General features: G+C 44.7%; 1 protein-coding gene across 1 annotated transcript in view; it reads left to right on the forward strand.

Annotated features, from left to right (window-relative positions):
• The first annotated feature begins 1,486 nt into the window (after positions 1-1,486).
• SKAP1 (src kinase associated phosphoprotein 1) overlaps positions 1,487-23,378 on the forward strand; it is a 153,278-nt gene continuing 131,386 nt past the window's right edge. Inside the window, exons 1-3 of the mRNA XM_064524639.1 lie at positions 1,487-1,583; positions 8,406-8,511; positions 19,804-19,829. Of these exons, the coding sequence (XP_064380709.1) occupies positions 1,550-1,583; positions 8,406-8,511; positions 19,804-19,829 (166 nt within the window). The 5' untranslated portion in view covers positions 1,487-1,549. The remainder of the gene's footprint in view (positions 1,584-8,405; positions 8,512-19,803; positions 19,830-23,378) is intronic.

Below are 23,378 nucleotides of genomic sequence, written 5' to 3' on the forward strand. Positions count from 1 at the left end.
CACCTGGAGAGCTGTAAGAATCTGATTTTGCAGTTACTTAGAAATACGCTCAGCCTCAAAACATGCATCGTCCCACTGAAGCCAGTGAGGCTGTAGCGAAGTGTTTGTGTATCCCAGTCTTTGGGGGCTGGGAGTCCAATGCACCCTTCTTTTTCTCTTCCCCCTGAGATTTTGCTTTTCCAGCCTGTGATAATGACTGTGGCAGGCTGGCCTGCCCGGAGCAGCAGGACAGGAAAGCAGCAAGAGAAGCGCTTTTAAGGGGTCTCTGCCTCGTGACATTACGATACACCTTGGTACGCAGTGAGAGCCCAGTCTCAGCCCTGCTTCTGCACTGTCGGGAGCTCGTGTTGTGCCCCTGGTGAAAGCAGCAAGCACTAATTTTAGTGAAGCTGTGTGGTTTTGTGCCTGTGGTCAACACAGCCTGATTGCTTCCTTTTTTGCTGTCTCCAACATTTGCTATGTTTGGAAAATATAATTAAAAAATCATATGCCAGGCATAAAATGTCAGAAAAGTGAAAGCAGCAGAATAACATTATCTTTGTGCTATAACCATAAATATTTGGTTGATACTACTGAAGGTACCAGGACACTATGTAAAGTAAGGGCTGGATCATGTACACTTAATCCTTGGGAAATCTCAAGTTAGTCCTTGGAATCATTGTTGAGCATCAGATAAGGAAGACCATCTTTGAATTTGTCAGTATTGAGCCTAAAATTTGGGAATGTGAGGACAAAAACAATCGTGATATTCTCATAGCCAGGTCAGCCTCTGCTAATTCATTTATATAAGAGAGGAGCAGATGTAAGACTGTGGGTTAATCTAATGCAATGCCATTTTTGTTTTGTAGAGTGCAGTTTGCATTTATTGCCTGTCATAAAGCAAGTTAAAGTGTGCAACCCTGTTCTTGTGCTGGGCAAGACATAGAAATATAGATGGTCATTTCAATCTAGCTCCCAGCCTATGCAGGATGCAGGAAGAGGGGAAGTTTTATTGCAGATGAGCCAAGTACCATTTTCTTCCCCTGCACGTTAGAGGAAGGAGCCTGCCTTTGCCTGGACCACATCCAACCCCCAACTCATCTGGTGCTAGGAACAGGCACTGGAGGTTAAATAAATGGCCACACACACTCCGAGCGCTCATGGGTCTCTTCTGCCAGCAGGTGCACTGAATTATGTGATAATGAAGGAGATACACGCCTAAGTGCCACCTGATTTAAATGCTAATGGAGGGAGCCCAGCTTCAGCTGTGTTGTGCTGGGGTGGTTTCAGGTGCTTCTGCAGGTTGTTGGCTGGGACTGCCCCTCACCTCCCCCGGGGTGGGCGGTATCGACGTGCTGGTCCCGGGTGCTTTGGCACCTTGACCCATTGCGAGGGGGTGGCGAGGGGGCTGGGGCCGCTGCCGGCGGAGGCAGCCGAGCCCCCGGTTCCTCCTACCTTCCCCGGGGCATCCCCGCCTCCCTGCTTCCTCCCCTGCTCAGCCCTGCCTGGGGACAGGGACACGAGCAGCAGCGGCAGGTCTGACTCCTGTGGAGAGGAGGTGGCAGGTAGCATGATCCCAGAGGAGATTCAGCGGCTCCTTGAAGGTAACCCCAACTTCCTCCTTGCTCCCGGTCTGCTTAACTGGGAAAATCTGCTACAGCTGCAGGGGAAGAGGCTCAAGAGGGGAGTGGGGGACTGTGGAGTTGCCTCTTCTCTGAGGCTGATGGTGACCGGGTGTGTGGGTTACAGACACCTTCTGCCTCCCTAACTAGGGAGGGGAGCTGCCTGTCCCGGTGCTCTTCGGATTATCCTTGCGTTGCCCAGAGGGGCAAGGTGGGTCTGTGGTGATCCCAAAGCCTGTGGGTGTGAGACTGGCGGGGGCACGGCCAGAAGCTGTCCCCACTGGGGGCTTTCAGGTAAGGTATTGAGTGGCTCCATGGGTCAGTGTCACTGCGGCGGGACAAGGGAGCTGGTGCGAACGGTAGAAGCTTGTGTGCTACGGTGAACCCTCTCAGCAGGCTCTGCTGTGGCTGTGATAGTGGTGTCTCCTGGCCTTAGATGTTGTGTTAAACTTCAGCTGCTGCACTTTGGGCTGTGGTGAGCAAGCTGGCCCGGTGGGGGTAAATCCTCAGGGATGCTGCAACCCCAGTGAAAGTGGGGTGCAGGTTGAGAGAGCAGAGGTGCCTTCGAGCCCTGCTTCTGCTTGATAACGTGATCCCCTGAGGTCTCAGCGACTGGACTGCACTTGGAGCTGATAGCGTTCACTTCCGTGTGTAAGATGGTGTGTGTGAGGCTTCTGAGGTTGATTTTCCTGCATTTCTTGGCAAACTTGAACTCTTATACCACTTGTTTGGATGGTGGGTCAGCCAAGCAGAAATGATGCTAGACACTCCTATCAAAATGTGCTTCACAGCCCCAAAATGTGCTAATTCTGGACAGACCTTGTGACTGTTGCTGTCCCCATCCCCATAGCATGGTAAGCAAAGGCTTGGTGAGAGAGTTGCCATGCGGAGGTGACCGTGTCAGTCCTGGAGAGGGTACAAGTTGTCCCTGTGCGTTCTGCCTGGGGCACCTTATCCCTGACTCTTGCCCTGGGCCCTCCAAGGGATGCTACAAACCTGCAACTTTGAGGCTGTTTTTGTTTCAGGAGCCTGGCTCGTTTTGTTTCATTCAACTTCTTAAACAGTCAAGTTAAAAGCTGTTAGAGCTCCGAGTTCGCTTTGTGCTGTGACTGAATGACAACGTGGTGTGTTCTTGTGGGAAGGATTCACATGCACGAAAGGGAAGTTGCTCGCAGGGCTGATGGCTTTACTCTACAGCATTGTCTTGTTCTCCGCATTCAAGTTTGGTCACGTGCTGACTTCCTCCTGCCCTGCTAATTCTCTCTAACCTCCTTGTAAATAAACCGTAATAGCAGTGTTGTGGGCAGGGGTAATGGTGTTGGCCCTTTGCTGAGCAGCCCATGCTGCCGACACATCCTGCTGTTGCAGATGTGGGTGGTGGCGGTGGGGGAGTCTCTAGCAGTTCACCGCTTGCCACTGAACCGTTGTGTTCGAGCCTGGCCCGGTCTGCGCTGAGGTTTGCTGACCTTTCGTTTCCTGTCGAGATGGCTCCTGACAGCTCGGAGCACTAGCCCCTCTCACGCTGAGCCCTGGGATAACTTCCAGTCTGGGGATCTGTCAGTTTGAGAGAGAGAGAGTGCAGCCTCCAGGCCCATCAAAGCTCACTTCCAAATGCTTTGTGTCTTCCCCCAGATGTAGGTGTAAATTTTCTCCTCTGTTTTTTAATCATGGGGGCTTCAGTGAAGTTCACCCTTTCACATTTTTGATGTGCAGCACTTTATTGTTCAGTGCTGACACTTCTGTAAACAACTCATTTCTGCACCTGCCACCTTCCTTTAACTTAGATTATTTTCTTGTTAGCTGACTGTTTTTAATTGAAGGCTTCAGATCTCCTTCTAAAGCACAGCCTTTGTTTGCTGACAAGTATAGCAGGCTATGAATGGAGATTAATTGCATGTCACATACCTCTGTATCAAACTTGCTGTGTCTTAACAATCTGTACAGTCTTGAGGCCTTCCAGTGGCTAAGGAGTTTTCTAGCTGTGCTGACTAGAAAGGAAGGCGCTTAAGCTATTTCCAGTTTGCCAGCTACATTATTGTAGGAATTCTTTTATCTTAAACAAAAATCACAGACGGGAGTAAGCCTGTACCGATGTACAGGCAGTAACATCCATTTCCACATATCAAAGTTTGGCCCATACTGTGGGACCGTACACGAGATGCACAGGAACAGCAGGCGAAGGGCTTCCTAGTAACAGTTACGTTATCACCGATGACATCTCTGAGGTTGCAGTGGTTGAAAGCCGGTGCACTCTGCCTATTCTCCCCACATAGCAATCCTGCAATGCTTATGAATAGTTCTTATCTGTTTCTGAATAGATGTGGCTAAGCCACTTGTATTACTTTAAGCTTCAGGTTGCAAGTAAGTGATCCATGTTCTCATTAAGGCTATGTAGTCAGTTAATTGAATACGGTTTCACTTTTGGTTCAGATGGGTTCCTTTTAAAATTACTTTGGCTAAGGGTATTTCATGTTTGTTTAGCACAGATTTCTTCTGAGGGCTGAAACAATGGTTCTAAAAATACTGTGATACATCGCTGATAAATACAGGGCCTCTATCTTCTTTTTGCAGAAGCAAAAGCAGTCTGGCAGTATGACTGCTTCCCCCAGCCTGCCCTGCCTGAGCCCCTTCTTCATGCCAGCTGGTGGGTCTGGAGAGCTGTCTTCTTGCTGGGGCTGGGGCAGCAGAGGTCAGAGCAGGTGCTGCACTGGGAGGCTCATTGCACCTGCAAAGCACAACAAAGCTGGCAATTGCGGATTTCAAGACAAGCAGCCTTAATGCTGTTTTAAAAACAGTAAAATGCTCTGTTTTGTGAAAACAGTTAAGCTGTAGTCAACCCTGAAATAGCTTAGTCTCTCCAGAGTGTAAAATACCAAGGAATTCAGGGTTAAGGCTTGAGAGTTGAAGACTGAGGAGGGTCATCTTGGCTCATGCATCTTGTTGCATGGGGCCAAATGTCCTATTCAGTCCACTGCAGGAGGGTGGATGAAGATGGCTTCAGGTCTCAGGGCTTTCTCTGACTCCTTCCCACAAAAGCAGGAAGGCTCATCTTAAATGCTGGTTCATGCTTAAATCATCCTTTCTCTGAAATGAGCTTGCAGAAAAGTCAAGAAACTGATAGTTCACAGCTGTTATTTTCTCAAGTGAGATGAGGGATGATATAACTGGCTTTCCAAACCCCTAGCTGTCTTGGGAGCTGTCCTGGAGACATTAAAGCAATCACATGGAAGCCTAAGGTATCTGATACCCTTTCTGTCTGCCCTCCCAGTTTTGTGCACTGTGTTGATAGCTGCCTTAAACTTGCCCCTAGTATTTCCCAGCCAGCTGGGTGACTAACAGCAGGAGGGAGCATGTGATGCATCAAATTAGCATTGCAGGAGACTGGCTGGCTCAGCACTAACTTGCATAGCTAAAACCTGGCAGTTCTGTGGGACTAGCTCCTCTGTGTAAGAAGAGCAGGTTTTTTCTTGTTTGCCTTCTGATGGCAGAGAAGTAGAAAAGAGCAGAAATGTGAATGTGCATGGAGAGAATACATATGGGTTTTTGATACCCTTCAGCCCTGCTCATTGAGTGCTGATTAACTGCTAGAATTTAGTGCTGCCATTAAAAGGTTATTTACTACCTGGACTTCAGCAGTTGTGGCGTAATTTTTATGATGCTGTGCATCTCCTGCAGGATTAAAGTGGATAACTGCAATTGCCTCTAGAAACTCCCCTGAAAACACTTGATGAAATCTGAACTTTTTTTCCTTACCTTTTTTGCTGCAGGAAATGAAAAGGAGAGTCCTGTAAACTTTCAGAGTGGATCACAGAGAGCAATCTATAAACATCAAGAATATAATGTTACAGACAAGCAGTAAAACTAACATTAGGGTGATTTACTCTAGAGCTGCTTACATATTGCTCTTCCTGATCCACTTGGAGAGTTTATGGTTAGGCTTTCTTTTTCATTTCCTGGTGCTATAAACACAGTGGCTGGCTCTGAAAGGGGGCTCTGCCTGGCTTGCAGAAGTGACCGTAGCTTTACTGTAACTTATCCAGCAGTTGATCTGTGCTGACATCCCAGTAAGTAAATACTGTATTAGAGCTAATCATATACTCATGGAGCTAATCTGCACTTAAAAAAGAAAGGGATGCAACTGGTATTTACACAAGTTTGGAGGGCAATTTTTTTCCCTTCCTTGTTTTTATTCACAGTGGAAATGTAGTCTGTGCACAGTTCCTGTAGTTGACCTGTTTCTAGTGTGCTGTTTTTAAGCTGGCTTGTAGATAATAAATTGTCCCCTTAGCCTCCATCTGTTCTGAAAGCTCCTCAGAGCAAGATGCATCTTTTGTGTTTAGAAAATACCCAAGTACATAGATATCTGTAATTTGTGAGTGGTTTGAGCCCAGTATTGTTAGGCCTGTCAGAAGCAAGTATTGTATCTTGGATTTACAATTAAAGCAATGCATAGCTCTGTACTGAAAATGAAACTTAGCCTAAGGATTTACAAGATTGGCCTGGGATTTAAAAAGCTTCACTCAGCTGCTTTGCTGAAGGCTTCTGTATGATGCTTGGCAAGCTACTTAGGGCTAAATTACCAGCAGTGAACTTGATATTAATAAGCGTTTGGGCCTGACACCTCTGTGCTCCTGGAGCTCCCAAAATCGCTGCTGGATGTTGGTGTGGCTTGGAGAGCAGTGCTGTGAATTAGCGTGTTGCTGCCCATCAGCTGAGCTGTGGTAACAGCGTATGTCCGTGTTGGAGGTGATGTGCTAGGAGGCTTTGATAGCTCAATGCTGTGTTCAGGCTTCAGCCTCTGTTTTTCAGCTACGAAGCAGCAGCTGCAGCATGGCCATCCAGAAATGAAAAAAGGACTGTTACAAATCCAAGTGTTACGAACCAGATTCACTCTTCCTCCTTCTCAGCCTTCTGTGGCCAGAGCTGGGTCTCCCTGTTCCTGCCTGCCTGTTCCTCCGAAGGCCTGGTGGGAAGAGGGCCCTGTCCCTGGGGGTGTGCCCAAGCACTCGGTCTTGTTGCCTTATTGCCTTGGTGTGCCACTTGCTCTGTCCTTGCCTGTGCTCTTGGCTTTAGAGAGCTCTTATAACTGCAAGCTGTCCTGGAGTGTATTACAGGCAGGTGGCAAAAAGAAATAAGGGCTTGTGATTTTAATAGGAAAAGGTATTCATTTCCTCTTGCGGCGTTTTGATCTTGAGATGTGATTGCAGGTGGAGGAGTAGGGGTTTTCAAGGAGCTGCGCAGACTCCCAGCTGTGCTAAAGGAGTGCTGGCTGCTGTACCAGCAGCTGGAGCATGAGGGGTTGGAAGCCTTGCAAGCAGGATATTAAACTGGCATTAGTGTCACAGTATGGGGGGTGTGTGTGTGTTAAAGGTCAGAGAGGCCTGTAGATGTGCAGTGCCATGACTTTGAAGGCAGTCTCTGCTCTGGTAGGGGAAACCAGCAGTAATGCCACTGCAATATAGGGTATGATACTCCCCCATACAGGGCAGGTGAGGCTGGAACTGTTCTGTTCTAAGCAGATTTTTCTAAGGTTTTTTGCAAAGAACATAATATTTATGCAAATAGACCCTTAATTCCTTTATCTTGCAGTTCAGGTTAAATTTCTGCATACAGATGTGGCTTCCAGGTGAGTTATAACCTCGTCTATTTAAAGCAAGAACATATGATTATTATTTTGCATAGAAGTAAATGCATAAGACCCTTAGTCTAGTTACAGAGAGGGAATGAGGATTCCATGCTTTCTCTTGTCTAGCTGTCTGTGAGCAAGGACAGGATGTAGTATTTCAGCAGTAATCTTGCAGGGGAACACATGCTGTGGTACAAGTAATGTTGGCTTGTGCTCAACCAACCTGCTGTTTGGTACTTCTCCTTTTCAGAGATGGTCCTTGTTACATACAGGATGAAAACAACAGCTTTTTGTTTCCTTGAAGTGTTGGTGGACATCCTGCACTGATGATTTAGTGTTTTGGATCCCCTTATGAATCACATAGCTGCTTCTCCTCTGTCTGTGTTTAATGCCAAAAGCCTTTCAGAGCAACAGATTTAGAGTTTCTTCCCCACAAAGGGGCTGAAGGATGGGTGAGATGTTAACTAGCATGTGGAGTGAATGTGTGTGGCAGAAGACTAGTGTGCAAGCAGGACACCTGACCTGGGCTAACACTCTCCCTTTTGCTGGGCATCTAGCAGAGACAGGCCTACTGAGCACCACCCATCCCAATATCTTGGGGGGAGGGTGCTAACAGTCCATTTCTCAAATAGGCAGCAAGACTTCCTTGTTCTTGGACTACTTCTATTCCCACTGAAAGTGCTGATGAGTCTGATAATAGTCCTTGTGAAGAGGTGTTAGATCTGTCACCAGCTGTGGGTCTAAAATCAGCACAATACTGAAAGTCTTTCAGTCTTTCTCATGTGCTCTGCTTCCACTGTGGTATTTCCAGTGCTTCCCATTCTGCTCCCTTCCTGCAATTGCATTTTTTTGTCTGATATTTTTATCTATGTTTCATTTTGCTGCCTTCATCCTTGAAATAACTTCTGCTAGGTGGTTTCTTTACAGTTCCTTATTGGCCTTATACCATTACAGCTAGGGGGAGAAGCTCTGTATTTGCAAGCAATATTTGAATCTTCTATCTGCAAACACTTCAGTGCCTAGGTTTTCCAGGTGAAGTCTTCAGGCTGACTTCTGTCTCTAGCTCAGACTGCTTGGTACTGCGCTCCTGGAACTTCCCAGTGGGTGGCTGGGTCTGTTTCTCAGCTGAGAACCGATGCCAGCCTGGTAATCTCAGCTTGTAACTCTTTTCTTCCCAGATGCTGAAGGTTACTTGGTGGATGGACTGCAGAATGAAAACTTGAGTGCTAAAGCAAGGGAGCAGAGGGATGCAATTCTCTTCGACTTCCAGCAAGTCAAAGCCAGGTTTGTGTTGTCTGCATTACTTTCTAATGAGAATGCTTCAGAAGTGTTACACCTTGGGGTCCTGTGTGCTCTGTACAGCTATCTGGGCACTTTGGCCATGTTTCCAAAGTTAATGGGCTTTCAGGCCTTGCTATAAGGTAAGTGCACTGCACACTGGTTTGTACACCCTTCCATTAACACTAACCAGTTATATATGATTATCTGCGAAGCTGTTATTCTTTGTGTTTAGAATTTTTGCATTTTGAGGTATGAATTATGCCTTGGTCTGTGTCTGTACAGTGCCTTGCATATGGGTCTGGTTCCGTCCTATTCTCTCTCCCTTTTGCTAGAGGATTTTGTGGAAAAGAATCTATCACTTGATAGTTAGGCCTGTGGATAAATCGATAGTGAGTGAATACTCATGCTGCTGGCTGCTGAAAGTATTTATTTCACAAATGGCTCCTGAACTGAAATATGCCTTGCCTGGGCTTTGATTCAGTAAAAAGGAAGGAGGGATGGCTTCCTGAGTTGAGAAACAGGTCTGAGCTGGGTTCCAGAGTCTCCTATCCCCAGAACAGTTTAAATCAGATGAGTCCTAATGAGAACGTGAGTTGCATCATTTGGATTTGAGTGAAGCAAACCAAGGATGTTCTACTGTGCTAGGGGAAATTCAAGGAGCATAAACAGCAAACAAGTTTCTGGAGGTTGAAATAAAACTTTCAGCCTTCTCTCCATTACTATTGTGGCTAGAAATATCTTATAAGCAGAGCAACAGGAGTGAGCTTTAGATCATATGAGTTGTGTCACTTGAAGCTAAGACCTGACAACAAAACTCAGGGTGGCTGACTGATCTAAGCATCCAGTTTAAATAAAACTGCAGTCGAGTCCCTGAGAAGCAGAGAATTTTAGCCTTTGGAAGGGCACAGCCAGACTCTATTCCCTGCAGTCCCACTGAAGAACTTTGCAAGATGCCCTGCTGTATCTTAATCGATCTTTCCTGCTGGCTAATTAAGCATCAGTTTTACTCAGCAACTCGGGACTGTGTAATTATCAGCCTGGGTTGCCCTGAATAATTGAAACAAGCTGAATGCAGAAGATGGAAGCTTTTGGAAAATGGGGCTGCAGCATCTCTAATGGGGGAATGGTGTGTGCGGCAGTGTCTTGTAATGCTGCAGAAGAAAGTGTTTGATTGCATATTTGTAAGACTGTTTCTCTGAAATTCCCACCCATTGGCAGGTATTAAATAAGCTGAATTATGAATCTAAAGTATTCAGACATCAAGGAAAGCTTTTTTCAACAGTCCTGAGAGCATGCAGCGTTGACAAATCTTTATCTTCCTAGAATGCAACACCAGGTCTCTTCTTTTATGAATTAAAAACAAATAGCATGGAACTTGATAAATGTGAGGCATTTATCAAACTTGGAAACACAAAATCATTCTTGCTTTCTGAAGTGGGTGGTTTGTCCTCATGTACTGATAGAGTTGGGAATGGCCCTTCTTTGAGCAGTAGGGAAAGAAGCTGCTAAATCGGTCTTCCTGTGGACCACTGGTTTCCCAGAGCTTCTATATAGCATTGGTAACTTAAGGGTGTCTTGGATCAAACTTTGGTGCTGTGTAACCCAGAACTCTCAACTTTGGCTCTTAGAGCTCTTTCTCAGCCTAAGAATACAGTTTGGGGTAAAGCTTTTGGAACAAAGTCATCTCAGATAAGCAGGAGATTTGGTGAAGCAGCCTTTGCAGCAGGAGGAGAGGTGATGTGCGCATTCCTCCTGGATGCTCAGGTTAGGGTGTGGGCCTTAATTCTGTTGCTCATTGAAAATAAGTAACAGATACTTCTGGAGAGGAAAGTGAGACCCTTGAGCAGAGGCTGCAAGGCACTGTTGGCTTCCTCCTTGTGTTTTATTGCTTGGTGGCATTTGGAAATAGTGAGATGAACAGAGTATACAAATGTCCTTATTCTGACCTGAGCCATTCACACAATGATTTGTGGTGGGAGATTACAGTAATAATGACTCTCTTTTATTTGAAAGTATCTAAGCAGGCCTTGCTCTTGGGGATGAGGCGCAGGTTTGTCTCTTCGGGGAGCTTCCTGTGGCTTTTGTGGTGGGTATGCAGGAAATCATCAGCAGTCGCGTTCAGGAAACGCCTGCCTCCCTGGAGCAGGCCCCGCTCTGCGTTTCACCTCTGTACTGTGAAACACAACACTGCGTGTAGAGTTTCATTATTTGGGTTCATAATGGATTTAAGTAAACTGCTAAACTACTGGGGAGAGACGCATGTGTCTCTGAAAGGGAAGAGCTTCATCTAGTATGATCGTTCTGAGCCAGTCTCAATAACTGTTCCTGTAACTTGGCCTTCGGGTTTTTATATTCCTGCTCTCCCAGTGGCCTAATAACATTTCCCCTCTAGGAGGTTTGCTGATGACTATAATGTGAACAAGTGGTTGGGCTTTATGTCTCCATGTGCTACCTGCGAGGATATATTGTTCCCATCTTACTGCGAGAAGTGTGGTAGGTAGAGAGTGGATTATGTTTGCAGGTTATAATTTCTTCCGAGGCAGCCTGTGGTATTTTTGCTCGAGGAGCCATGTCGGAGGCGTTCCAGGCAGCGGCTGCGGGGAGGCCGTCACCATACGGCTGAGTTATGAGTCCCTGTACTGTTTTACTTTCAGAATTCATTTGCTTATTTAAAGTTCACTGTGTTGAAACAGTGTTTTTTCTTTTTTTCCCTCTGTTAACTTGGATCCTCTTCCACCTTCTACTCTCTTGCATGTAAATCCTGTCCTAGCAGTTCTAGTGATTGTCTTCTGGTGGTGGTGGTAATCTCTTTTCTGTTTAACTGCTTTCCCCAGTTGCTTTGCATGGGATCCAGGAAAACAAGTCACAGAACACAGCTTGAGGCTTGGTCCCCAGGAGGTGGCTGTAAGGGGTGAGGGTCCTGCAGCACAGTAGTGCCTGCGCACGTGCTCCTTCAGAGCTGCGGGAACATACCTTGCATGGTAGGGAGGAGGGAGCCCCTTACTCCTCCTCAAAAATGGCATGAGCTGTTCTGTGCTTGGGATGTTTCTAGTGCAGAGTAACATGGCCACGATAAGATTCTGAACTGGCAACTTCTCGGTGTTGAACGTAAAGGAGAAGTAGCAGTGCATCCTCTAGAGTTGCTGTCCTGGCTTTGAGCACGTGGCATTTGTACAAATGTCCATGCTCCCACTCAGCAGCTAGAGTAGCATGTGCAGAGGTACCTGTGTCCTGAGCACTCTTCCAGTCCTGCATAGGAAAAAAAGCATTTGTAACAAATAAAACTTGCTTTTAAAAAGGTGTTTTTATTTAGGGAGGGCAGGGAAAGGATGAGGTGCCAGGGCAGAGTCATGCTTGTTTTCCAGAAATGCCGAAGGTTGTCAGTTGCTTCTGTTTTGGGTCCACTGGTGCCAAGGGTTGTCTCAAGCTGTTCCTTGGGAACATCGCTGCTGTTTCTTGTGTCTTAAAGCCAGTTGCAGAACTAGCAGCAGATGTCCGACACCTGGGATGAATTGGATACATGACTCCGCTCAGGAACACAAGCCCATTCTTGTCCTTTGGCAAGAGCAGTAACCAAAAAAAGTTGTCTTGCTGTTAAATGACCTCACCTCAGCATTTAGACATTTCTAGAGCAATTACAATGGCAGGGGGTGAGATAGGGAGAATGGGATTTATTTAAATTATGGAGATAAATAGTTCTTCCCTCTCCTCAGAGTTGGTTAATCATTTAAACTCCCTGTTGGAAGGCAAGTTTGCAATGATGGAAACAAATTCCTAGTGTTTTTTTTCCCTAAGGTGAAATGTAATAATGCTAGAAGGAGTGCAGGGCGGACCTGTTCTATATCAAAGCAAAATGAGGAGAAAGGGGCTTTAATGTTAAGTTTCTTGCATACACCCACTAGGAAGTCCAAAATAGACACCGAAACCCTACCTTTAATTTGCTTTTTTGTGACTAAAACAATGACGTGACCCTGAGGCCCAATCCTGCTACTCATAGCTAATGCACAGGGCTCCTTTCTGACATTCCTACCACCAGCTGGAGCTCCAGCATAGACAAGGCTCTTCACCTCTGGATAATAAGCCAAAAAGCTCTTTTTACTGCCTCATTGTCTAATCCTTCTTAAAGCTTATGGCATTATTCCCAGCACTGCTACTGTGCTATCAGTGAGAAATGAAGTCTGCACGTGGTCTTTTAACTAGGCAATGAAACTTCTCGCGTCTAGAAACCTCCAAGTAATGTACTAGTCTGCTAAAGAGCCTGTCTAAGGCAAGGTCTTTCCCGTACCTCTATAGCCACCATACTGCCACATGAGTACTTATGTCCAGTCTTACAAATGCAAGAATGGTGTCTGGCATTATGGTTGACTTCATGGCCTGCTAAGCAGATGTGTGCTCCCCACCTGCTTAAGTGTTTAGGTCTCAACATAAGTCTGAGATGAAGCTTAAATGTCTGATTCTGCAGTGAAACACCACAATTGTCCTGTGTTCTCATCGAAAGACTGATCTCTGAATGTTGAGATTCGGAAGAATAAAAACCTCTCTGAGCTTAAAGGTTGGTCACGCTTGGTGCAGAGACAACTCCCTTTGCAGGATGCAGAGGAGGCTCCAAGATGCTCCCAACACCTGTGTATGTTTTCCCCTGCTCTTTTCAACTGGAACTGCAGAATCCTTGTCTTCAGTGGAGCAGGTATAGAGAGAGGTGAGGCGACATCATCACCTGTTCCTGCTGTGTGCTTTGTGCCTGGCCCCTCTGATGCTTTCAGCTGCAGAAATGCGCTGTTACTGTCTGTAAGGATTCCTGTGCTTGGTACTAGAGCTGAAATGGGATGGCTTGCCCCCCCCTCCCCCCGGCCGTTTGGGGGTCCTTGCTGTTGTACTGTTGTAGCAGGAATCTCAGCAAGCTGTCAGTGTGTGGTTCCTCATGCTGTCACAAACCCATAAACTAGTGGTTATGCTGGTTACAGCCATAGCTTCGACCCCCAAGGCACTTTGGTCAAATTACTGGGCTGAACTTGATCCCTTCTGTAGCAAGGTGTTATAGCAGGCCTCTAAAAGATTAGTAATGGAAATACAGCCAAAAGTTTGTCTAAAACAGTCTCTTTTTGGTCTGTTTTAATAAACTTTTAATTGTATTAACTACATCTGTTTTAATTTCCAGCCTTGTTTTAAAGTTTTGAAATTAGAATGAGAGAAAATGCAATTTCAGGGTAGTTTTGCTTCATTAGTGTAACTGCACTGTCTGTAATTCCTACCAATATTAAACTCATTATGTTGAATAACATGAGATATCAAGATAAAAAGGAATTTAAGAATGTGACCTGATGGGCAGATAATTGAGCTCAGCACATTAACACCAGGGCTGGGCTGGCCCCACCACATTGTCCTTAATTAGGCAAAGTGCTGTTCTTCATGTTCTTCAGAGAGCTAAAATTTATTTGCTCAGCAGTGAAATGATCTTGCTGAGCAGTATTTCATTCAGACTGACTTTGGCCATTAGATGCAGATTTGTTTTGCAAAAACTACAGGGAAGTCCCTGTCACTTCAGAGGTACTTAAGAAAATGCAAATCCAAAATTCTTGTTCTACGAATGAGCTTCCAAGTTTGTTCTTCCTTTTTGCTGTGTGCAGGGGAGACGCAACCTTCTCCTGGGCAGGGGGAGTGCAGTTCTGCTTTGGGGACATGCAAGTGCTCTGCACCAGCTGGTGTTAATAGAAATCTAAAGCTTTTTACCACCCTGCACCAATAAATCTGTGGCTGGGTGTGTGTGAGAGCACAGGCATTCCTTTAGTTTTCAGCAGTCAAGTTTAATACTGACCATGGTGATTATTTCTTTTTAAAGTCTGGTAACATGTCTGTTAGGATGTTCCTAATTTATTCTGTAATCTCAGGGTGTTTTTAAAAAAAAGATATAAGGAAGGAATTTATGTTACAGTATCATATGGAAGGAGGACAAATTCAATTGAGCTGTTATGTTCTACCTGTTTTTATACCTGGGGAGAATGTGGCCATTCACTCTTCCACTAATGCAGTTTGGTGCCTTCTGGGTTAGAATCATTTCAGTAATTTGCATCATTTTCCATTCCAGCTGATAAAATTACCCCTGTTTCCCCATCCATTTCCTTGTGAATGCATTGTTAATCTGAAACCTGAGCACTGAAAATGATTGAAATTGTGTAACCAGAGTCTTTGCGTAGCTGCTGCTGCTTCTGTAACATTTGACTGAGAATTGCATTTGAAGTGGTTTGTAACTGGCTTTGCTAATGGTGAGCTCCCCAGTTCTGTTCTTGTCTTTTCCTGCTTGAAATCTTGTACAGTGTTGATTTAAGAAACAAAAATTTTGCAAACATTAAACCAACAAATATTGTGCACCAAACAAATTAGACTCTTGAAATATCTAATTTAATACCATCTGTGGTGATATTAGTGTTCTTAATTAGACAAGAAAATGCAAAAAACTTGATTGGAACTTTATTTTATGATTCCTGCTGAAATTGAGTCAGAGGAAAGTGGGGTTAGACTTTTACAGACTTGAAGCTCTGAAGAGACCATTACAACCACCAAGTTCAACAGCCCCTCTACTGCATGATGCAGACCGTAAGATTTCAAATGGCAATTTGTGTCTAGCCCTGAATGGATCTGTCTTGAATCCATCGGATATGGGAGTTGCCACAAGTGGTGCATGATGGTCAGCGGACTCTGGAGCTGTGCACAGGAGTGGGGGTGCAGATCATGAGTTCTACTGGATTTCTGTCTCCAGGTGACTGGTTTTGAATAAAATAACTGTGGAGAGCAAGTCTTGCTCTCTTGAGTGTGAGTCACTAGTACGATAGGGCTAATAAATACAGAATTTGGAGACTTATTTTCAAACTTCACAAGTGTCCAACTGATGCTATTAGGATTGTTTCCAATCTTGCTGCTTCTGCTACAAACCATTTGCAAGGAATAGGTCTGTGATTGAGGTCCTGATGTGTCCTAGAGGGATCTTGCATTTCTGAAGACCGAGTCCTGGCTCTGGGAGACAACAGCAGGCCCTTGGCCTTACAGAGCAGATGCTGAGAAATGGTGGCAGTTCTGGCTCAAGGCCGAAGGGACAGTTTGTTCCTGTTGGGAGCAAAGCTTTCTGGCAAACATGTCTGCTCAGTGACTCGATTTTCCTCTGTAAAATGACAACACTTTCTTTTTCTCATGAGAATTCACCCTTTGAGGTCTGTTTATACAGTTGAGTTGCAGTTTCGATTGGGCCCAGTTGGAGACCCAGCTACTATGAGGCTGATAAATTAGAGCTGGGACATGTGTGTTTTTCAGGAGCAAAGAATATAAACACTTTCAGAAAAGTGAAATGCATTGATGTTTGCTTGTTGAGTACGTAACCTCAAAGGCTGTATATGATCATGAGAAACCATTTATGTTTTGAATAGGACAAATCTGTGGCTTTTTCCTGTCTGGCCCCAAATATGCACCAGTGAGGTGAGAGAGGGGGGTGGTTCATTGCAAACTATGTGGGGGAAGTACTTAAGGGATGTCTTTTGTTATTAGCAGTGCAACACTCAGTCTTTGGCTTTGTAATGGAAATCGTATATTTTTTGGTTAGGTCCTTGCTTGATATATCACATCAAAATTCTCAAAAGTAGTACATTCTTGAATCTGTTTTGCTGAAGCTAGTTAATCATTTGATAAGGTTTTCCTCTGTCTGCCTCCACCTTCTCAAGCTCTAATATGTGTTGGTCCTTCCTATTTGGCTGAAAACCCTTTGCTATCCTTTGCATTAACTACTGTTCTTAGAGGATTCCACCCACAGCTGGTGGATAAGAAGCTTTAATAAAATAGTGCTGAAGAGAAGCAGCTGAGATGACCAGAAATGTATTACAAAGCCTTTTCACAAACTTTCCAGTTAAGAAGCTGAATTGCAAGCTTTCTCACTTACGGCTTGTGAAATCTAAAAATCATCAATTAAGGATGAAAACGTCAGACCTAATCCCAAGGCAAGGAGCTTCCAGACCAGGGCTGCAGTGGTGAGCAGGGATTAGACCTCTGGTTTCTAACTTGTACTGTCTGGCTAGATGAGAAATGTGTATGAGGCAATTAGTTTTCTCAATTATTTGCTGGGAGAAATTACTGGAATGTAACTTTCAGAGTAAACCTCCTATAAAAGCTAAAAGAAATGTGTAACTTGCCTCTTGCCCACAGGCAGGGCATGTTTAAAGGCCTGACCTGCTTGTCAGTTAATGCTATCTTAATTGAGAGCAAAAATCAAAACTGGCCATAAGCTTCTTGCTGCTGTCTACTGTGGTGAATGGCCTGAGATGACTAGCTTAGTTATGCTAGCTGAATTCCTTCTCTTCTGCTGTGCAGAGATGTGCTTTATTCTGAATCTATAAGCATGCATGTGACTTATGGCTGTGGATGCATTTGAACTGACTATATTTGCTACCTAGGTTGTCACAGCAAAATGAGATTTTTGCCCAAGTAATTGCATTTCTTCAGTAATGCAGGAGCAAGAAAGAATATTCTGGCCACCTCTTAAAATTATGTAAATATAACTTGCTGAGTAACTATGAAGTTACCTGCAATAGAGGGTAACAAACCTCACAGATAAGTAGTCATACTTCCCTTGCCTCTCCCCTGATGGTAGATCTGTATAAAACATCATGGGGGGGGGGGGGGGAAGCAAATCTCATCCTTTAAGTGAACAAACTGAAAATACTGTGTATTGTATGTGGGTGCCTTTTACCCACTCAAAGTAATTTATTCAAGACTTTCATGCGGTCAGGGGCAGATGAAGGAATTAGATCATTACTCTTTCATCTTCCATAAGAACAAACTGTCTTCCCCCCACTCCTGATTAAAATTTGAACTAACTTTCATTCTCTGCTTAAGCCTTTCCAGAGTGAAAATGATCAAAGCATGAGATTAAAGACATATCCTGATCTGATGAGATTAGAATTTCTGACTGTTTCCTTATGCTTAAAAAAAAAAAATCTTTTGGTATTTCTCTTTCTCCCCTCCTAAATTTGATCAGAGTGAAGCTAACATGGGCTTGCTGGTCCAGTAGGAAATGGAACTCAATTTTACATTTTTTTAAACCATTTTACTGTATTAAAAATGACAGAGGTTAGAAACAAAGCTCTTATACTTTTATTGAACTGGAATTAGAAGTGACAGAAAATCATTTTGGTCCTAGTGCAGTAAATGTTATCACTAAAACATGTTCAGGGGAGATTAGGACAGTCTCTCAAGCACAAGAGACAAAAGTTCACAAAACAAGAAGTGATTTCTTTGTCCTTGTCTCACAATCACTGTCTGTTCAGGAGACAAAAGTATTTCAACCCTCAGTGGATATTGGGCTGGAGGGTTTGGGTGGGGGGTGTGTGAAAATTTCTTCTGGGCAGAAGTTGAGCCCAGAGGAGGGAGGTTTCCCCTTGCCAGGGTGCAAGCAGAGCACGGAGGCTTGAGGGAGATGTGGGGGACCTTATGTGTGAGGACGTCAGGGCTTTGTGTGGTGCAGTCCAAATTCAGCTGGCCTGTAAAAACTACCACAGAGCAAACATTGAGTAACACTAAGACTGTTTGGAAACAAAAGGATGGAGGGGCCTTTCTGGCCATTCCACTGATCTTGGACGGGCTGTGTCACTTCTGGGCTTTGGAGATGGGGTGTAGCTGCATTAGGATCCGTAGTGAGGAGCTCCTGATGGAAATGGGGACCACTGTCGAGCGTCCAAAGGCCCAGAGGTATATGCAGCCCTTTCGGGTTACAAGCGCAATGGTGTGGCTCTTTCTAATAAATACAGCCGTTCTTTACCACAGTGGGATCCCCTTCTCAGGGAAGTTTCTTCTGCCTGTGTACACTTTCTTTTTTGTCCAAACCAAACAAGTCAAATATTATGCCCTTAATCAGAATTCTGTTGTTGTTTTCTAATTAATCTGTGTCAGTTGCTTGAATGTTTGTGTTAAATCACTTTCTTCATGAAAGATTTTAATGAGGAAACAAATTGATTGGATTTTTACATACTGGATTCTTGCCATTAATGCCTATAGACCAACCCTCTGTTACACATCTTGCTTGTGAATGGGTCACTTTGTGGCTTATTCCCAATCCTTGACCTGCTTCCAAAGCTTGCCCATGCTGTTCCTTTATTAAAATGACTCTGTCAGCTCAAGATGTGCTCAAAGTGGGAGAGACGCAGAAATCATGGAGGGCTGCTTTTCAGCACAGCCATTCCTGTGATGGGTCTGCATGTGAATGTCTGGCCCTCTTAACAGAAAAAATGTGTGCATGATTGGGCATACTTTTGAGCTACTTGCTGGGCAGGGAATGGGACTCAGTTGAGGGGCCTGGGGAATGAGGCATGGACTAAATAAACTGTCTGGGCAGGTAACTCCTGCTCTGGTAGATACGACACAGGGTTGTTTCTCAAGCTGGGTTACATCTGGCAGTCCACAAGCCCGCGCCTGTTTGCTGCCTTGCTCTTGCATCCTCTGTGCCTGACTGCTTGTCAGGTACTGCTTGTCCCCCTGTAATTGCCCAGCGTCCAGCACTCTGAGCTTTTAGATCCTACCATAGGATTAGTAGGTAGCACGGTATGACAACACATCCTGCAAGCCTTCCTCTCTGTGGTTCTGCAGGGAAGTTTTCATTCCTCACTCTGGCTTTCCTATGCTACTACCTGAGGACAGTACGTCTGCTAGATGGAGGAGCACTTCCAGCAGGATGGAGCACTTGCCAACCAGAGCAGTAGAGAGCTGGCATGTAAGGAAGGTGATGAGTAAAGGAATGGGAAGGTACACCCAGATGTCCTGATCAGCTTTAGCAAGTGTTTTCTTTTGAATTTCCTGGTGACCTGCTTTCACAAAAGTTGCAGACATAGAGTTGGTCTCTGCAAACAGGGTGTTGAAATGGGCAGTGTGCATACTCCCCTCTGCAATGGTTTTCCTGTAAGGAAGGTGAAAGATGAAGTTAATAAGACTGCAAAGGGAAAGGCTGTGTAAGCCTCCTCTTTGAGGAAGAAGGCCTATTCTTATGAAAGAAAATTGGGCATCTTTGTAATGCTTGAAGAAAGGCAGATCTGATTAGTGAAAAAGTTCCTGTAGGCAGCAAGGCATGTCAGGGGGGCCAGCTAGCATCTGTAGGACTTGCATTGCCTTTTGAGGCTTCTTGTGCAAAATGTGTTTTGACCATTTGCTGGATTTCTGGCAGCATGTCTGATATAACTTTCCCATCTGTCACTTATTCATCAGGCTGGAACAAATCATTAAGAAAATAATGCATGCTTATGTCTGTCTTTTTTTGTCTTTTAGGTATCACTTGGAATTTCTGCCTCGAGGTGAGTTCAGCCTGGTGGGGAAGGAGGGTACTTTCTCATTGTCCTTACAAGCTTGGGGAGCAGAGAAGGGCTGGTTGCGTGTGGTGTTTCCTGGGCAAAATCAGCAAGAAGAGCTTAAATTGAATTTATAGTTGTGCATGGCAGGTCTTATGGGTGGAATGGGGCAAAGCCAAAGCAAAGGCTATAGCAGGAGTTCAGGTTAGTGTTCTTCCTGGGCAACAGGAGTTAACTTCTCCTTAGTCTTGAGAGTAAACTAAACAGAAGTGTGGTGCCTATATAGAAATACCGTTTTGGAAAGGCCTGGGAAAGCTTTCTGCGAAACTTCTGGTCTCCAGAAAATCCTTAAAGTTCAGAAAGGGCAGCACATTCTAGCAGTTAGGGCTATTGACTTGAGAGCAGAGACTATCCCTGTCTCTGGGTAAACTTCAGCGAGTTGCTTCCAGTCATCATTTCTGTGTCAACCCTGACTTGAAACTGAATCCTTGTCTCCAGATGTAGACAAATGGTCAGGCAGTAAATCTTTCAGGACTGACTATCTCTTATGTCTGTTAATGATGGGAGATTCTGGTTGTGACTTTGATCTTCATTTCTGCAATAATGCAGGTGATGATTTCAAATTTCCAGAGTGCCTGCAGGTTGAGAGCTGTTTCAAGGGTTACTTTTGCATATCCAGGACAATCCATGGATGTGTCTTTCCTTAGAGCTGACCTGGAGCTCCTTTTACTCTGCGTTGAATCCATGCAGTCCAGCTCCGACTCCTGAGCTGGAGCACTGAGCACAACCAGGCCACAGATAACACATGTGGTTCTTTAGGGTCTTTCTCTCTTTAAACAATGATTGTGATATGTGAGTACAAACAGAAGGATCTGCCAGTGCTCAAACAAGATGGGAGCTGGGGCCATCATAAAAATCCTTGCAAGTGTTCCAATTCAGCTAATCCTTCATTTACTCCAGAAATAAATTCCAGTATGTTACCTCCTCGATCAGGGCCCACTTCCAGCACATCCTGTCTGTCTGGCAGCACAGAAATGTCAGAAATGCAGCAGCATTGCAATTCCCACTAGAGCAGTGTTATCACATTTTAATATGAGCCTCGGTGCAGCCTCGGTGCTTCTAATTGCTTTCAAACCATTGTTTTCATGCATTTGGTTGATGAACCCAGCATCTGGCATCATTTGAGAAAGTACAACAGACAGCTGTGTTCAAAATTAAAAAAAGAGAGTGAGAGAGAGGATTAGAACACATAAGGGCTCAAAATTAGATTTTTTTAATTTTGAAGGTTCGTACAATTTAAAGGGTAGAGGAGGGATCCTTTTGTTCTTTGAGATACTGTTTTATGGAGTCAGCCTAAGTAATATTAGGAAGATTGGTTTGTAGAACTGTATATAGATTGTAAATGAATTGAAGTGCCTGGCTCACTTAAATGCCTGCTAGGAATCACTGCAAGTACTTGGATCTTTGGGTATGTAGATTTCTGCAAACTTGTCCCTAGGTCATTAGGAAAGTAGATACTATTCTGAGAAAACAGACTAAGGAAGCAGGACACCTTGGGTGTTGAGAGGGGCTTGGGCATCACTTTGAGAGCCCCAGTTGCAGTTTATGATGCCCTGCTGGGGGAAGGAGAGGTGGGGACAAGAACCTGGTGCCAGTTGAATGGAAAAGAGCCAGAAAGCCACAACGTGGCATTTGGTTTAAAGAAAAACCAACAACTGGAGTGTGTGAACATATGGGTAAGATTATCACAAAAAGTAGGAGTAAATTAGCTGTACTGCCAGTGCACTTAAATAACAGGCCCAGGTGGGGAAAGGAAGGGGCTCCTTCTGAGAAGGTTTGGGGCTTTCTTTGAAAGGCAACTTGTAAACAGCCTTTCTAAAGAGGGTAAGCAGAATTTGTGATCACATCTGGTGTGGTTAGAGCTCCTTAAACTGAGAGCTGTGCTGGAGTTGTTCTGGCAGGTATTAAGACCAAAATGCCAATAATTTGGGCTATTACAACCTGTTGGCATCCAGTGTTGACTGAAACTAATATAACTGTTTTTGATATGAATTTCTCCTTGCTGGGAGATATGGAACAGGAGCGAGGGTCTTGTATTGATAGGTTGGGTAGAGCAGTCCAGTTTTATCAGGATGCAACTGAACAGTGTAAGACTTGTGGTACGAGTTGCCATGCCTAATTCATATGCACCAAGTGATGTTGTTGACTCTAACATGCAGCTACACCTTATTTTTTGCCTTGTTTCTTAGGTGCTGTTTGAACAGAGCAAAGGCTCACTCATTTCCTTCTGGAGGAGGGCTGGCTGCTTACGTGTGGCATTTTGTACGCTTAATGTGCTTTATGCATGCATGCCCTTGCTATCGTGCAGAAGCCTCCCCTCTGTGAAAACAGACTTAAGGAAAGTTGACAGAGGAAAATCTGCACAGAATCTGGGTTGACTTTACCCCTCCCCTAAGTTCCTTTCTGCTGTTTGTTTCTTACAATTTGGTGCAGGGGAAACATTCTGCAACAGCTTTGGTTTAGCAGAAATGAACGGTCTGAGGGAGCGGCAGCAGGCTGTTCTAGGGTACTGCAAGGGGATTTAGGATTGAATAGAGGGAGGAGGAAAGAGGAGATTGTTTGGGAAGAGAAGTGAGGGATGGGGAGCAGTGCAAAAGGAAGGGTTGAAGAAATGAAAGGTGGTTGCGTGGCTAAATAGGAGAGCTTTGAATCAGGGTTAAAAGCTCTGTTTTTGGCTCTGCTGTAATGTCACTTTGCACCAAGTAACCTTATTTTCAGTAGTGGTTCAGTTTCCCTATTGCTAGACCCAAAAGGTGTATGGAGATGGGCAAGTGCAGAAAGACAGTGTGGCCATTGGTAGAATTGAATTTGTTTAAATCTGTTTAAAAAGTGCTTTGAGATCCTTGGGTGCAAAGGTCACTCTGAAATGCTGTGCTGGAAGACAGGCTTTCAGAGATGGTGAAAATCTAGCTCTGCCCTTCCCACTGAGGGCTCCAACTTGGGGCTAATGAAAAAAAAAGTGCCTCCAAATCCTCCTGTGGTACCTGTGCCTCCATGCTGTGTGGGTGTTCCCTTGCCATGGTGTTGCACGGAAAACTCAACTTCCAAGGACTCATTCACGCTAGAAGACTAAACAAAGTGGATGCAGTTGCTGGCAATGACTTTACTTTTCTTTGAAGAAAACAGCCCCAAATAGGTGAATAAAAGAACAGATTTATTTTCATTGAGCTTGCAATAACTTTTTTGTTTTCCTATCAAAAATTCATTCCAGACAGTTTTGTTTGAAGTGCTGTGTGGGTATTTTCTGAGTAGCAATGTTCCCTGCAGTACTCACAAATAGTCAAAACAGAGAACAAGGATTATTGCTCCTTTAAGTTTAGGAAAATTGAGGATCAAGGAACATGCCGAAGGCAGCATAGCACCTACAAGTGCATCCAGGAATTGGGTCCAGCTCTCCTGGCTCTCCCTGCTCAGTGCCTTAACTACAAAAAACTGTCTCCTCCTTGAAGCAGGGAAGAAAAATTAAACTGTGTGGCAAGGAGGTGGGGGTAGGGG

The sequence above is a fragment of the Dromaius novaehollandiae genome, chromosome 22 (assembly GCF_036370855.1).
Source record: "Dromaius novaehollandiae isolate bDroNov1 chromosome 22, bDroNov1.hap1, whole genome shotgun sequence".
Taxonomy (NCBI): Eukaryota; Metazoa; Chordata; class Aves; order Casuariiformes; family Dromaiidae; genus Dromaius; species Dromaius novaehollandiae.